This window comes from Macaca mulatta, chromosome 14 (genome assembly GCF_049350105.2).
Source record: "Macaca mulatta isolate MMU2019108-1 chromosome 14, T2T-MMU8v2.0, whole genome shotgun sequence".
Classification (NCBI taxonomy): Eukaryota; Metazoa; Chordata; class Mammalia; order Primates; family Cercopithecidae; genus Macaca; species Macaca mulatta.
Genome location: NC_133419.1, coordinates 84,551,775 through 84,569,775, shown reverse-complemented (window position 1 = coordinate 84,569,775; position 18,001 = coordinate 84,551,775). Strand labels below are relative to the sequence as shown.

Below are 18,001 nucleotides of genomic sequence, written 5' to 3'. Positions count from 1 at the left end.
ACAGTAGGAAGTGTTATATTTAAGATGCCATTTTATGTTAGTTTGTTGCTCCAATCTTATGTGGATTGAGGATTTTCCTCAATTATCAGTAATGTAATAATAGTGTTTACCTGTTATATTATTATGATTTTATTTGATAATCGAGGAAAATTAGTCCCAGAAAAGTTAAGTTACTACAAGTTCGTATAATTTATATTGGTGAGTGAAAAATACATCATCTCTGTCCTCAAAACACTTATTTATTTGGGGGAGACAGAAGGTAAATTAATATATAAGGAAACAAATGTGTGAGAGAGACAAATAAAGATACAGATATACAGATATAGATATATGTATATGTATCTGTGTATGTATTACTTATAAATTAGGAAATGCTGTAAGGATAAAAGCAGGGCATAATGATAACTGAAATGAACAGAGGTCAAGGAAGGCCTTTTCAGAAGGTGATCATTAAACTGAGTCATTATGTATAATATTTCCTTAAGTATATTGTTTCCTTATGAAATATAGGAAGAGATCACTTCATACAGAAATACCAATAAGTACAAAAGCCCCAAAGTAGAAAAGAGCATGGTCAGAACAGAGCACAGGCCTAAACCTAGTCAAGTGTGAAAGAAGTTGCAAGAGACATAGTTGGACAGATAAGTAAGTGGGCCAGAAGACAGGCAAGAATCCTAGGACCTGCCACTTAGAGTTGTGTGGACTTTTATTATTATCATGGCTTCTCAAATATGCAATATGTATTTTTACTGTATTATTCATATCGCTTGTTTCCCTTTCATTTGTAAAGCTCATCTGCTCCAACTAACACTCAATGATTTATCTCTCTCGGAAGAGGAGTGCACTCCCTTCCTTCCCATGTCCTATTGTAGCATATTACCTTAAATTTTCACTTGCTTTTGAGATTTTTTTTTCTCATCTCTACAAAGAGTGTGAATTTCATTAGGACAAGGAAATGTGACTGATGTGTCCTTTGCTTCTGTATGGTAAGCATTCAACTGGTAATTGAACATTGATCTTATTTACATTAAGATTTGGATAGAAGTAGGGTATTAATCTGAGTATAAAGAAGAGATTATACTGTCTTTTTTATTGGTGGTCAGTGTTCTGAAGCATATTATTTTATTTCTGGCAGACTCCACAATTCCAATAGGAAAACAGTAACTGATTGAGCTGCTAGTTTTTAATCCTGAAAAGAAAATGTTAATTTGAAAAGAAACATAGGTATAAATTGCAAATATACTGCAGTACAATTGTGTAGAGTTAGAAAAGGTGCCATATCCTGACTTTTAGATTTACTTACTTTATAACAGTAGTTATTTAAAGTTTATTTATTTGTTCATTCATTCATTTTATCATTTAGAGCTTATTATATAACAGTTTTTTTTCAAGAAAATAGAGCTACAAAGAAAATTTTTTAAAAATTTCCAAAGTGTTCTTCAAGAGGCTCATACCCTACTGGGAAAGTAGACATGTAAATAGTTAGATCATTTTGAGTACTAATCAAGAAGAGTGTCATAGAAGAGACATAAAAGAAGAAGAGGTTATAGCTACCTGGGAGAAAAGGAAGATTGAACTGAGGCTTGAAAGACTGGTGGAGATTTTCCAGGGACAAGAAGTAGTTTGGAGAAGGGCACTCCAGCCAAAGGAATTTGCATGAAGCAAAGACCTTAATAGGCAGGAGGCCGTGGTAAAGAGTGAGAATGGGCACATTTAAATCATATGGGTTCAAGAGAGAATTCATCTGTAATTGGTCTAATGATGAAACTCAGCAAACCTTTTTATCATGTGTGTTTGCATCTATTGGGTTCTCTGAAGGTTGTAAAAAAATAAGCCTACCACTCACTCATCTTCAAAAATATTATTTCATGGTTAAAGGATCAGTGTTACTGGGTTTCACTTTGAGATGAATGTGATAGAGACCAGATTGAGTTTTGTGTTGTTGTTGTTTTCTTTCCTGTGATTAACCATGAGTAAGCCAAATAGTCAAAGTTCATGTCAATAATCTAGTTCTCATCACTTTGAGAGGATTATTAATTCATGAATATGGGATCACATGAAGGACAGATATTATCAGTACACACAAATCATGACTCTATATTTGTTCAACTCTGTATGTCATGTTCAGAGTTTTGTTTGACTCTGTACATTATTATCATAGTTAATATTTGAAATGAAGAAGAGAGCCTTTTTGTTGCTGTTACTGTTAAAGCATAGTTTTACAATGAGGTCTTCTCTTTTTATTTGCTCTCTCTAGAATACAGTGATAAGTGGTTTTTTTTGTTGGTTTTTGTTTTTTGTTTTTTGTTTTTTTAATCTGGACAAGTAAACAGAACTAATAAGAAAATACATTGGTTATACTTTTCCACTTGGGAATGAATTACAGAATCAGAGTGTTGTTACTGGTAGATTATTTTTAGTCAATTGTCCTTCTGTATATTCTTATTTCTATTTTTAGAAACAAAAATACACAAATATTTTATTGAAAAATGCTCTGGAATTTTAAATAGATCTACATTATTTTGCAAATCTTTGTGTTATGGAAGGAATATCACTCTGAACTGCCATGAAGGAGTAAAATTTTAAACACCATTCTTGAGTCTGCTCAGAGATCTCCAACTTTTGCTGAATGAATATGCAAAGTTAGATATTGGCCAACTGATAAAGATGAGAGTGAGAGTTAATAACTGAATGGCAATATTAATCATTTATCCCAAAAGGTGTTTCTCCCCATGTATGTTCATTATTTACTTTTTGTAAGCAATATGTTTATAACATTTTCATGTTTAAAGTTGATTTATTCATTATTCATTTAATTGTCTAGAGCTTATTATATGGTAGCTATTTTGCAAGAAGAGCTATAAAGAAAAGTTTGTAAAAATTTTTCTCAAGTTTTCTTCAAGATGCTTCATGTTTTGATCATTGTATATTCATTATGAAAAAATGATTGCTCTTACCTTTGTCTTCACTATCAATTAACAAAAGAATGATAAGCACAAGTATGATACATGTCCCAAGTAAACAGCATATATGCACAAATCAAACATGAGTTAGTAGTTGCCAAAACTTTACTGTAGGAGTGGAAACTCTCCTTTATTTTTCTAATAAAATCTTAACCAAATCATATGTCTGTTTAAAGCAAAGTTTCATTAATTGAAGCAGAAGTGAGAGACCTGAAGCCCTACTTAGCTACAACCCTGTGCCCTTGGGGTCAATAGTTAATTTTGAGTAGTAATTCTATCCCACCATCTCCAATACCTTTGTTACCCATAGTGGCCATCCCTGTAACCGAGGAACCTCCTAGCACCCCAATTTATTTTAGACCCACCCTAAACCCATTGACACTTGATTTGAAGAGTGATATAAAAGAAGCCTAAGGGTCTAAAAAATATGATAATATAATAATAAGGAATATAATAGAAATGATAATTCTACAGATAAGAGCTTTTTCTTAATGCCAAAGTTGTACACAACTCTTTCATGCCCAATTTACAGATGCAAAAATTAAAAGATTTAACAACTTTCCCAAGTTCACGAATTTTAAAAATAGTGGATTTTGGGATTTGAACTTAAGCCTGTTAGAATCCAAAGTCTATGTTCCATTAGATGGATTATTTTTGGTTAAATTTCTTCTACATTAGCCCTCTGGGAATATGGCGGGGTGGTGGGGGGTGGTGTTAAGTGTGTTCATTTATTCGTTGAGTCAATAAACAAACATATTTTTAGTTAGACACTATATCTAAAGATATATAACTATAAGTGTGCAACTATAAAGGTGATTAGACAGAACATTATATGTCTTTACTTATATATAATGCTATCTTCTTTACCAATAATTTATAGACTTAAGTATTTTGCTTATTTCTCTGATCTTTCATTCTCTGTAAATGTTGGATAATAAACTATGTAAGTCCTAAAGTCTCACTCTATGATTTTACAACTCTAATCATTATAAAGCCAGAATATTGTATTATACTAACTACCTTTCCCCGAAGGAGTCCAGTATGGTCCTAATTCCATGACTAGGGTGGTTTCTGCTAAACAGACAGTCTTTTCCAAACCAGGCACTACTCCTTTAAATGCACATTATTTGTATCACTTCAGTGGGAGGTAAAAGCCTTTACTCCTCCTTAGCTTTTTGTACTGTATTAAAGCTGCAAGATCAACCTCAGCAGAGTTCATTCCTTATGCCTTACAACAACTCTGCCTTGGTGCCTCTACTGTTTTCCTCCCTCCATATTATAACTTCTCTTGCTAGGACTCTTCACGTCAGCATACCATCATACATCTATGTAGGTCATCCCTCAAATCAGCCTTCTCATTTCTCCTGGAAATACTTTTTTTTTAAGTTTAAGAAGTAGAAAAAGAAAACTAATTTTAATTATTTTGTTTTATTTTGTTTTCTTTCCTGTCTAATCCAACCCACTCCTCTTCTCTTTTGTCTTTGAAACATGTTGTCATTATAAGAATGCTTACACACTTTGGCTTTGGTCCTTTCTTTCTTTGTCTGGATGCTGTTTGACTCATAAATGCTGGCAAAAGCAGGAGACAGAAGACAAAATATCTGTTCCACATTATGGTATATGGTAAAAAATCAACTGCTTTGTAGTACCTTGAACAGAAAAGTCAGTTATAAATACTTTAATAAAATATGATGTTTGTTATTTTTAGGTTTCAAGCCGGCAGAGTTGTAAACTGGCACGTGACTAGAGAAAAAGGTTTCCATTCACTTTTTTAGAAAAATATTCACAATGAGATTTTAAAAGTTTTCAAATAAATCATGATACCATGATAAAACATTTATTAGTGAGTATTTCTATATATGCAAAGAACTATATTTAAGTATTCTTAATTTCCCATTGTATTATGAGGAGCTGATATGGTTTGGCTGTGTCCCCATTCAGATCTCATCTTGAATTCCCAAGTATTGTGGGAGGGACCCGGTGGGAGGTAATTGAATCATGGGGGCAGGTCTTTCCTGTGCTGTTGTGATGGTGAATAGGTCTCAAGAGATCTAATGGTTTAACAAAGGGGAGTTTCCCTGAACAAGCTCTCCCATCCATGTAAGATGTGACTTGTTCCTCCTTGCCTTCCACCATGATTGTAAGGCCTCCCCAGCCATGTGCAACTGAGTCCATTAAACCATTTTCCTGTATAAATTAAAGAAAAAATTGCAACCACCCACTGATCCACCATCCATCTTACAACGAAAAGGTCATGTGAATGACAAACAGATCCACTGAATAATCTTTTTTATTTCAACAGAGAACTGGGTTTAACTTTATTTTTAATTGTAAATTGGCAACTTATAGTTGCATAAATTTATGGCATACAAAGTGATATTATAACTTATTAATATAATATGGAATAATTAAGCTAGTTAACATATCCATCACCTCAAATATTTAACATGTCTTGTGGTGAGAACATGTGAAATTTAGATTTTGAAATGTACAATAGTCTATTATTAACTATATTCACCAGACTGTGCAATAGAACTCAAAAAAAAAAAAAAGAAAAAATATATTCCTCCTGTCTGAGATTTTGTACTCTTTGACCGTCATCTCCTCATTCTCCTTACCTCTAACCTCTGTAACCACCATTCTACTCTCTGCTTTAATGAGTTCAATTGTTTTCAATTCTACATATAAATGAGAATATAGACTGTTTATCTTTCGTGCTGGACTTATTTTGCTTAACATAGTGTTCTCCAATTCCATCTATGTTGTCATGAATGACAAAATTTTCTCCTTTTTAAAGGGTGAATCATACTCCATTATTTATATAAACCACATTTTCTTTATCAGTTTATCTCTTAATGAACACTTAGGTTGACTCTATAACTTGGCTATCATTGTTTCAGTGAACATGAGGTTGCAGATATCTCTTTGACTAACTTCAAAATATTTTGTGTAAATAAACAGAAGTGAGACTGCTGGATCATATGGTAATTCTGTTTTTAGTTTTATTTACTTGCCTGTGATGCTGCTAGGATGCAAGGCTGTTATTTCTTCTATTGGCCCTCAATCTGCTCTAAAGATGATAAAGACCTTTAGTTAGATATGTGTTTCTGAGATTAATAACTATAGGTCAGAGAGTTTGATGCCTTTTTTACCAAATGAGAGAGTTAGGAATGCAGTGCTTTCTTATGCCTTCAGATCTCTAGACTTCTCTTTGCAGGAAAGCATGTATAGTTGACCCTTAAACAATGTGGGGTTGGGGTGCAGATACCTGCACAATTGAAAATTCACATATCACTTTTGATTCCCCCAAAACTTAACTATGAATAGCCTACTGGTATTCATTGACAGGAAGCCTTGCCAGTAACATAGTCAATTAACACCTATTTTGTACGTTATATGTATTGTATACTATGTTCCTATAATGAAGTAAGATAAAAGAACCTATTATTAAGAAAATCATAAATAAGAGAATTTATGACATATCTAACTTTATCTTAAGTTTTTGCAATATTTCTAGGCTATGCAGTTCATCTGTGGGGTTTTTCCAATTGTCACAAATCTTCAAAAAGTTTTCCAATATATTTATTGACAAATAATCTTCATATAAGTGGACCTATACAGTTTGAACCCATCTTGTTGAATGGTCAACTGTACTATTATATAGAAATTGAAAGCACAGGCTATGGAGCCAAGTCAATCTAGGTTCAAACCCTGGCTTTTCTACTTGCTACTTTAGTGAACTCAGGTGATGTCTTTAAATATTATCAAGCTTTTATAAAATAGAGATAATAGAAACAACATTATCTATAGGTTTGTTATGAACATTAACTGACCCAGTTATTGCTCAATGTTTGTCTTTATTGCTGTTATTACCAAATAGCATGACTTTGACCTTTGATTATGGTAGCTAGGAAATCGTTACCGGTCAATATCATTTAAGAAAATTGAATACTACATTTAGGAAGTTGTCTTTTGTTTGGTGATCTGTTATTTCAAAACAGTTTACTTAATTTTTGGCAGACTCTTTATAATTTTAATAGTAAAGTAACTCATTGAATCTTCTAGTTTTTATCCCCACTCCCCAAAGACCATGGATATCTTCAGGTTGGATTCATAGTTGTCTCACACGTGCATGTGAAGAGACCACCAAACAGGCTTTGTGTGAGCAACATGGCTGTTTATTTCACCTGGGTGCAGGCGGGCTGAGTCAGAAAAAGGAGTCAGCAAAGGGTGGTGGGATTATCATTGGTTCTTACAGGTTTGGGGATAGGCGGTGAAGTTAAGAGCAATGTTTTGGGGGCAGGGGGTGAAGCTCACCAAGTACATTCTCAAGGGTGGGGAGAATTACAAAGAAACTTCTTAAGGGTGGGGGAGATTATAAAGAACCTTTTTAAGGGTAGGGGAGATTACAAAGTACAGGTAGGGTGGGGAAGAAACAAATCACAATGGTGGAATGTCATCAGTTAAGCTATTTTCACTTCTGTGGATCTTCAGTTGCTTCAGGCCATCTGGGTGTATACATGCAGGTTACTGGAGATATGATGGCTTAGCTTGGGCTCGGAGGCCTGACGATAGTATTTTTAAAAGGAGAAAAATAAAGAAAAATCACCATTTTTATTGCATCCTACTGCTTACATGTATTACCTGCTTTAATTCTCAAAACAACACAAGATTAAAAAGCTGCCTTTTCAAATAACAGCTCTTGCTACCACATCATTGTTTCCCCTCCTTGAATCCTGGATTATAACAGGAGAGATTTATTGCTCCTTGAGGAATTCCATTAACATTTTGGCCACCACCTTTGAAAACTTGCTTGTTTAGTATACTTTAACCCCTAGATGTATTTTTTAAAAGCACGTTGAGCAGTCTACTTCCCACCACCCACACTCCCCACACAAAAAACATGTTTCTGATATTTCTTCTTCTATTTTTCTACTTTTTCATTTTCTAAAATATTATTTCAAAAGGAACCGTTCTTTCAGTGTTAAAAGATATGCTTTTGCTCAAAAGTCAGATAATGCAAAATGATTTCTGCTTCACTAACATTTCTTTGTTTTTTGTTTTTTTTTTTCGAGAAGAGAAGGAAGAAGAGGTTTTTCCTCTCCTGCTAGCAGCTGAGTCCTTTTGTTTGGCTGGCCCAGTCAGGCTTTTGTTTCTGTAGAAGAGAGCCCTGTTATTTCTCAAAAGCTTTTGTGAGCAACACTTCCTCCTGTGTTTCTGCTCACCCAGCACATTTTGCAGGAGTTAATGTCAAAAAGACTAAGTGTTGTTGAGTTTGGTTGTGTTTTATGATGTTGTTGTTCTCCCTACAAATCTTTTATGAACAGAGCCTTAATTCTGTTGCTGGATAGTGGATGTGTTGGCCATTTTGGTTTTGTTTGTTTGATTTTGGTGTTTTGGGGTCAGAGAAAAGATGCCCTGAATATTTTTAACGAGCTTTTCCTGTGAGTCCTGCTGTTTCTGACAAATTCCTGGAATCTGACAGAAGGGTGTCTGTGGCTATAATGGTGGTTAACACTTGAAAGTATTTTTCATCTGTAATTGTGCCTGCATTGAAGGTTACTTCTTTCCTGATGTGTTCAGTAAGAAGTGGTTGTTTTGGCCAAGCAGGGTGGCTCACACCTGTAATCCCAGCACTTTGGGAAGCCGAGGCAGGCAGATCATCTGAGGTCGGGGGTTCAAGACCAGCCTGACAAACATGGAGAAACTCCGTCTCTACTAAAAAAAAAGAATTAGCCAGGTGTGGTGGCACGTGCCTGTAGTCCCAGCTACTCGGTAGGCTGAGGCAGGAGAATTGTTTGAACCCAGTAGGCGGAGGTTATGGTGATCCAATTGCACTCCAGCCTGGGCAACAAGAACGAAACTCCGTCTCAAAAAAAATTTTTTTTTAAATAAAAGGAAGTGGTTGTTTTTCTCAATAATAATGAGAAAAACAGTGAAATATATACTAAGGTTTAAAAAATTACCTAATATGTAACTTATTTCCCCAATTTGATGTTACCAGATGTCCAAAGTATCTAGACGGCAGTGATTTCTTTCTCTACTTGGAATTCCACCAACAGGTACTGTCATGGACTCATACTTCCTAAACAGTTGCTGCTGACAAGCATATGAGGGAAGTATCCTATTATTAGCAGCTGCTTAAGGACCAGACTGGAAGAAGTTCTAAGACCTGTCAGCTCCTTCTTTTGCGAACTACTGTAGCAGCACAACCAGGATCAGCTCTTTTGTCAAGAATAGGTTGAAACATGAACTTTTGGGGAGAAAGGGCTTATAACAGATTGTAAATCATTTTTTTTTTTCTTTCTCAGCTTGGTGAAGTTGAAATAGTACAGGTTTGGTTGTCCGATTAGGTTCAGTTGCTGGATATGATTCTTATTTGTACACATACATTAACATAGAAATTCTGAGTCTCAGTTACTTTTTCTGTATGACAAGAATAACAATAATACCAATGTTAATGTGTGGCTTTCTGGTTTAAGTAATACAACAGTATATAAAGGGGTTAGAAAATAGATACTGAGCACCTAGTAGATATTCCACAAATGGCAGCTCTTATTATATGATTTCCAGAGTTAAATACACAACTCTATAGTCCCTCCTTCTGTTTCTGTAACTTTCTATACCCTTTCTATATTATTTGCTGATTTAGGACATCAGTCTGCCCAAGGCCTACTGATTTAGGAAGAAAGTGTGTGGGCCCAGCTGTCTTAGTGTCAGGGGCACTTAAAGTAGTATCCATAGAGAAAAGTCACCCTCTAATTTCCCCAGTAATTGACTCTAGCACTTTAAGGCTTTGAACATTTTATAACCAACAGAGCTTCCCACACAATCTTTTAATGGCGGTTTTTCTAATTTATGGGCTTTGTATGCTGTCCTGAGAGAGTTGAATGGAAGATATTATTGTGAAGGGGCAATGCAGATAGCAATACAAATGTCCTTGCCCACAAGGCATGAAAGACAAACACTGAAAATGAAAAAAGGAAAAATAACCAAGCAGTACACTTGCAGAAATAACTCTTATGACTTCAAAACATTAAAAATAAAACTGCTTTCCTGTGTGTCTGTCCTTGACAGTGATTTCATCTTTTTAGCTGCCTTTCAACTTGTTTTATTTACAGCTGCGAAGGATACAAGCCACTGAATGAAGAGTACATTTTCTCTTTCTCACATTCAAATATTATAAGCGTGTGTGTATAATATTAATTAAACATATAGTGGACTCATTTTTATTTATATACCTGTTTGTATGTATGTATGTAAGTATGCAGTGAGAACGTGAATATATACTGCATGTATATGAATATACACACATATCATCTATATCTATATATCTTTCATAACATACATATATTCCTTTTCTGTTTCAGTTCAAGTCTTCCTCACTTATTCATAGACATAGAGAATACCTAAATATTAACAACTTCAATATATGCCTGGATTTATAACCTTGATGTACAAAATTCTCTGCCTTCTCAAATCCCCCTTTCCTTTAATATCCCAATTTAGAGTTCAAGGCCCTAGCCTGTGAAAACTCCAGCCCCTTCCTCAGCATTTCTCACAATTGTCTCCTGGCCACCTCTAGTCCTGAGGTTCCTTAGCCATCCCCCACAGGCAAGTTCTCCCTGTGCTTTTCCCTGTAGTCCAGAATCTGCCATCTTGTTGCTCTGGCAAGCTCCCTCTCTGTGTTAGTTTGCTACAGCTTCCATAACAAAGTACCACAAATTAAATGGCTTCAACAACAAAGTTTTTGTCTTATATTTCTGGAAGGTAGAAGTCTGAGATGGATATATTAGCAAGGTTGTTTCCTTCTGAAGACTGTGAGGGAGAATGTGTTCCATGACTCTCTCCCAGCTTCCAATAGTTTGCCGGAAATCTTTGGCATTCCATGGCTTAAGGATGAATCACTCTTCCTTTTCCTTTGGTCTTCATGTGGCATTCTCCCTATATGCATATCTGTTTCTGTGTCCAAATTTTCCATTTATTAAAACAAACACAGTTTCATTGGATTAGGGATCACTCTAATAAATTCATGTTAACATAATCATCAGCAAACACCCTATTTCTAAATAAAGTCACAGATACCGGAGATTAGAACTTCACCGTCTTTTGGGAGAACAAGATTAAATCCACAACTCTCCCTCTCTCAAAAAATCCTCCTTACATCTTTTCCCTATGCATCAACCAGGGAAACATTCAACATTCGTGATCTGTTATTTTGTAGAGAAATGTACCTTTCTTTATTTCACCCTTCTAGTTCATTCTTGGGGCCTATTTTGACAGCATTAAAAATGTCAATATAAACTTGGACTTATAACCTTGATGTCACAAAACTCTGCCTTCTAGAATCACTCTTTCTTTTAATATCCTAGTTAAGAGCTCAAGCTCCTGGAAATACATAGAATTTTCTTTATTAAAAAACACAAATACATGCGCACATAGAGAATACTGAACGGCATATTGTGTATGCATTTTTTTAACCATTTTACTCATTAAAACACAGATACAGAAAAGCTTACAAAATGCATATTCTTTAATGTATTATTTTATATAATTATTATGAGACAAAAACTCTGTAACCACCACCTAGAGCAAAAATAGAACTTTGTCAGACACCAGAACACTTCTACGTGCCTATTATAATAACAGTTCTTTCTCTCCTTCTGAAAGTAACCACTGATCTGACTTTTAAAGTAATCCTTCCTTTATGTTTTTATCATTTATTCCTATATATTTTATGCTCGATGCTCTATTACTATACGTTTTCCTGGATGCTCTATTTTAGTCTTGCCCATTTTTTAGCTTAATGTGTCTTTTCAGTCTTCTTTAATCTGTTGAATTCCACTCTATATTTTATCTACCTTATAGTTTATCTGCTGAAGAAGTTAGGCCATTAGACCTATATAGTTTGCCAAGTCTACTCGTCTCTGATGTATACCCATAATATAGGTCAATATGTCTCTCTCTACTCTTTCAAAAAAGAAAATAAATGGCAACTGGATCCAGAGGTATAATCAGACTCATGCGTGATCCCTTTGCTAGAGTATAGGTAATGACATGCCCTTTTATAATAAGGAAGTAATATTTATTTTCACTCTTTTTTACATTAGCAGCCATTAGTGTTCAATTCTTAAGGTGATAATATTTCTATCAATTTTATTTCTATTTATTATCTGGAATAATTTTGCAAAGAGCCATTTACCCTCATTTATTATAGTTGTAGAGCTTATATAAGAAAACATTGTAAGTGATTGATTCTTTTTTACTACTTACCAGTTCTCAAGATAATGAGTTGTTTCCTTGTCATCCTGAAAGGTACAATTAGTTGTATTATTATGACTATTATTAAAAGTGTTATTTTCAACTAATGAATTTAAACATAACTGAAACAAACAAAAAAAAGGATTAAGGAAAAGTAAACAGAGCCACAGTGACCTGTACAATAATACCTAGCAGTTTAGTGTATCAGTAACTGGATCCTCACTAAGAGAGGAGAGAGATAATGACCAGAAAAAAAAGAAAAGAAAAAATATTAGCTAAAATTTTCTGAAGTTTAATCAAAAACATTAACATACAGATCCAAGAAGTTTCAAACAGGATAAATACAAACAAATAAAGCAAACTACTACCACAGTGGATTTAGAGACACTGCAGAAAACCAATGATAAAATAAAAGTGATAAGAGAAAACAAGTGCATTATAAAATGGAGAACCAGATAATAATTATTCCTGACTTCTCATTGAAACAATAGAGGCCAGAAGCCAATTGAATGACATTTTTAAAGGACTGAAAGATAATATGGAAAGTTAAAGTACTTAGAACAGTACCTGGCACATAGTAGGTACTAACTACTTTTTAGGTGTTGTACTTATTGTTATGAGCTTCATTTTCAAAGTTCTTCTTTAAGATTGTAGAGACCACTGAGTGAATATGGCATCCTTTTCTTAGTACCTAACAGGACAATTTAATGAGCTGCTTTCTAAAAGAAAATGTAACTTTTGTGTGAAACACCAGGCCTCCAGGTGTCATGGTAGCTATTTCATTGCTATTATTCCAAAAGAACTAATTAAATAAATGAAATTAAAATATCTGCCTGAAATTTGCAGCTCTCTTTATTCAAGCATATATTTAGAAACTTCACTTTGATTAGATGAATAATTTGTGAGACATTTTTCAAATATTTGATCTCAGAGTAACAATTTTAAAATGGAAAAATAAATAGATTTTCATTTAAAAGCATAATAAAGAATTCCTTTCCAATTGTGACTGATTTAATTTATATATAACATTGGTTTCAAAATCCTCTATGAGTACGTTTTCATTCTACTCTTTATTTGTCTATAATCTGTGAATTTGTAGGCAGAAGACTATACTTTATTATGTAATGCATTGTTCAAATAGAATAATATTTGAAAAGGCTATGATTATTTACACAATTTTAAAAATACCCCTCTTTGAAATTCATTGACTAGTTGTCCTCTTTGCTCTTCCCAGTCTGGAATAATAATTCTCTACAATGCTGAACTGACATACTTGTTTCCTCAAACTGCCACACAGTCTCTCTCTCTCTGTTTTTTTTCCTTGAAGTCTTTGCATATGCTGTGTTCTCTGTGTAGTACTCTCCCCAATGCCACACTGGACTGGCTCCTAATCTTCCTTCAGAATTCAACAGAAAAAGTTACTTCCATTGGGGAATACTCTCCTCTATGTTCTCAAAGTATGGTGTGTTTATTCTCATCACTCTGTTTATTTAGGCAACATAGTATAGTAATTAATACTGCAACCTTGATTCAGAGTTCATGTAAATCTTAGTTCTACTAGATTCTTGCTGTATAACCTTAAGAATGTTTTACTTGATCTCTTGTCTTCTGTTTCCTCATCAACAAAATAAGAATAATAATTGTACCTATCTTATAAGGTGATGTGGCAACCTAAAAAAGGTTAACAATGGAGTGAAATAGAGAACCCAGAAATAAGACCATGCACCTACAACCTGATCATCAACAAACCTGACAAAAACAAGCAATGGGAAGCAAACCTGACAAAAAACAAGCAATGGGAAAATGATTTTTTATTTAATAAATGATGCTGGGAGACCTGGCTAGCCATAGGCAGAAAATGGAAACTGGACCCCTTCCTTACACCATATACAAAAATCAACTCAAGATGGATTAAAGACTTAAATGTAAAACTCAAAAAAATAAAAGCCCTCGAAGGCAACCTAGGCAATACCATTCAAGACACAGGCATGAGGAAAGATTTTATGATGAAGACAACAAAAGCAACTGCAACAAATGAAAAATTGACATATGGGATATAAGAAACTATCAACAGGGTAAACAGACAACCTATAGAATAGGAGAAAAATTTTCCAATCTATCTATCTAGCAAAGATACTCAGTATCTGTAAGGAACTTGAACAAATTTATAAGAAAAAAACAACCCCATTGAAAAGTGGACAAAGGACATGAGCAGACATTTCTCGAAGGAAGACACAGGTGTGGGCAACAAACATATGAAAAAAAGCTCAACATCACTGAGCATTAGAGAAATGCAAATAAAAACCACAATGAGATACCATCTCACACCATTCAGAATGGCTATTATTAAAAAGTCAAAAAAAAACAACAGCTGCTGATGAGGCTGTGGAGAAAAAGGCATTCTTTTACACTGTTGGTGAGAGTGTAAATTAGTTCAACCATTATGTAAGACGGTGTGAGGATTCCTCAAAGACCTAGGGCCAAAAAAAATTCAACCTAGCAATCCCATTACTGAATATATACCCAAAGGAATATAAATCATTCTATTATAAAGATACATGCACATGTAAGTTCATTGCAGCACTATTCACAATAGCAAAGACATGGAATCAGCCTAAATACTGATCAATGATAGACTGGATAAAGAAAATGTGGTACCTATACACCATGGAATACTATGCAGCCATAAACAGGAATGAGATCATGTCCTTTGCAGGGACATGGATGGAGCTAGAGGTCATTATTTTCAGCAAACTAACACAAGAACAGAAAACCAAATACCACATGTTCTCACTTATAACTGGGAGCTGACTGATAAGAACACATGGACACATGGAGGGAAACAACACACACTGGGACCTATTGGAGAGTAGGGAGTGGAAAGAGGGAGAGCATCAGGAAGAATAGCTAATAGATGCTGGGATTAATACCTGGGTGATGGGATGATCTGTACAGCAAACCACCATGACATACCTTTACCTATGTAACAAATCTGCACATGCTGCACATGTACCCCTGAACTTAAAATAAACGTTGGAAATTAAAAAAAAATTAAAAAGGTTAATACACACAAGTCTTAGAAAAGTGCCTGGCAATGGTAACGCTAAGTCAGTGAGTGCTAATAGAGCTTTCATACGTAATCATCTTTCTACTTGGCACATGCCTCTTTATATTTAGTGATCAATTAATAATTATGATGAGAATGAATTAAGCCATAGTAGCCTCTGCTTATAAATTGTTTGTAAAATCAATCTAATTAATATTTATTGAGTACTGAGAATATGTCTTGACACTTATTTATTGAATAGGTGAATGATTAAATGTAGAAAATTTAATATTGAATTCTATTCTACAAAAGTAAACGTGAAAAACTCAATGTGAAGTGCTTTCTTTGCTAACAATTTTTTGGAAGAAATTAATGAGTATCTACACCAAATTACGTATGTATTCAAATGGGTAAACAGTGGAAGGGGACTTTCCAGAACAAGAAGTAACATTCTCGAGGGTGGAGATATGCTGTGTAAATGTTGGCCTTTTTTTTATCTCAAAGCAAATTAAATAGAAAAAAAAGTCTGTATCAGGATTAGGATGTAGGCAGGTGCACCTATGCAAGAAATATGGTTGATTTTACATTGGATTTGAAAGAGAAAGTACATTGTAAAATAATGCCTTTCATAACGGCAGATTGGAATGCCATCTTCCCGGTTTATTAGCTGTGGGAATGCAAACATGTTATTGAACTTTTCTAACACTCATAACATGTTAAGTTGTAGTAATAGTTGGCCCAAGGATTAAATAAATCTATTCCTGCAAAGCTTTCAGACAGTGTGCCTGGCACATGGTATGTAGTCAATAAGAACTCATTTGTAAAATAGGAACAAGACCAGTTGACCAGATTTTTTTTTTTTTTTTTTTTTTTTTTTTTTGAGACATAGTCCCACTCTGTCACCCAGGCTGGAGTTCAGTGGTGCAATCTCAGCTCACTGCAACCTCCGCCTCCCCGGTTCAAGCAATTCTCCTGCCTCAGCCTCCCAAGTAGTTGGAATTACAGGTGTGCACCACTACACCCAGCTAACTTTTGTATTTTTAGTAGAGACGGGGTTTTACCACATTGGCCAGGCTAATCTCAAGCTCCTGACCTCATAATCCACCCACCTCGGCCTTCCAAAGTGCTGGGATTACAGCCGTGAGCCACCACGCCTGGTTGGAGACTTCTATTATATAATACTACTATTGCTGCTATTAAAAAGGTCAAATCAGTTCTGTTAACTGAAATATCACTTCAATAACATTCTGCAATCACTCTGATATCTATGTTCACATAGGAATTTAGACATATTTCATAAATATAGCACTTCTCACTGATGCTACAGTTATTTATTTTTCCATTCTAGACTATGAGCTCCTCAATATTGGATACTTGTTCTCTTCGTGAAGCTTGTCCCTAGCCCATAGTAGGTACTAGGAGATGGGTAGTATGAACTCTAGAAGCTTAGTCCCATGAGAAAAAGTAGAAGAAACTATGTCTGCTTCACTTAGAACAAAGAAGATAAGGTAGCTATAAGAGCTGGCTTCAAAACCTCTGCTTTCCAAGTAACTGAGCCAGGCTTTGAGCTCAGGTTCTGCAATTAAACAGCTTTGTAACTGAGAAATTACTTCATTTCTGGAGGTCTTAGTTTAATCCCTGAAAAATTAGAGAAGTAAGACAGATGATCTGGGGAATCCCTTCTAAAGGTAGTTGTTCTACATATTTAAAGGGATATCATTTGTGGGGACAGACAACCCAACTTATTCTCTTTTCCTTTAAAAGACAGATCTGAGACCTGTGGATAGAAGTAATAACATCATAACCAATTAATTAATATAGGGAAAAAAGAAATGTCAACAGTTCCACCTTGGTTACAGTGTATTTAAGTAAAGGCTAGATGACCATATGCATGGACCTGGAGTGGGATTCAATTAGATTAACCCCGAGATCCCTTCCAATTATAAGATTCTTTGACTATTAAGTCAAAGGGCCAAATGAAGCAAGAGCACTCAACTTCCTTTTTATTTAACTTTTCTGACTGATCCTGCTTTACTACTCTTTATTCACATGTGCTGTTTTACTGGGAGTAATCTTAAATTTACTTTTCTCCCCTTCAACCTAACCACAGACTCTTTTTTGAAACCCTGAATATTTTGACAGTAAAACAGAAACAAGCCACAATCTCATAGTCTCCCTGGTAGACTGAAGAGAATCCCAACTGCATTTGCCAACTATATTCCAAAGCTTTCAATAGTAATGCCTACATGCAATATATAAATGCTACAAAATATCACCATCGAATGAACCAACAGTGGTCAAGGTCAGTGGATGTTGGAAGTCTCACCAAGTTTTCCAAAGGCTATTACAGTAAACAGGAAGTCAAGAGTAGCTTGATTCCCTGCTTCTGTCCTACTCTGTGAATTTCTTGCCAAAAATCGGGGTCTGTATTTCTTCTGTCTTGCAAATTGTATACAATGATCTGGAGTGCCTAAGGATACTTGCAAAAGCCTGAGACCAGAGAAACAATAACTAAAATGTTTCATGACAGCTACTACTGTGTTGTGGAAATTGTTTATTCTTAGACGTAAGTTGATCAACTTCAAAATATAGCATTAGCAGATTTTGTTAGTCCTGAAAAGCAAGTGAACTATCCATTTAAAAGCTAGGAAATCTGTTCTGTTATTTTCTATATATGTAAGTCTCACAGAAAATATCCCATTTTGGATTTTAATCAGGATTAAAAAATAAG

General features: G+C 34.8%; 1 protein-coding gene across 13 annotated transcripts in view; it reads left to right on the top strand.

Moving 5' to 3' along the window:
• DLG2 (discs large MAGUK scaffold protein 2) overlaps window positions 1-18,001 on the top strand; it is a 2,228,225-nt gene that overhangs the window by 1,651,034 nt on the left and 559,190 nt on the right. Inside the window, exon 6 of one of the 13 annotated variants that reach the window (XM_077964109.1) lies at window positions 9,026-9,952. The exons of the other annotated variants lie outside the window; for them this stretch is intronic. Coding sequence (XP_077820235.1) covers window positions 9,026-9,066 — 41 coding nt within the window. The 3' untranslated portion in view covers window positions 9,067-9,952. Of the gene's footprint in view, window positions 1-9,025; window positions 9,953-18,001 lie in introns of those variants that run through there. 13 annotated transcript variants of the gene reach the window in all.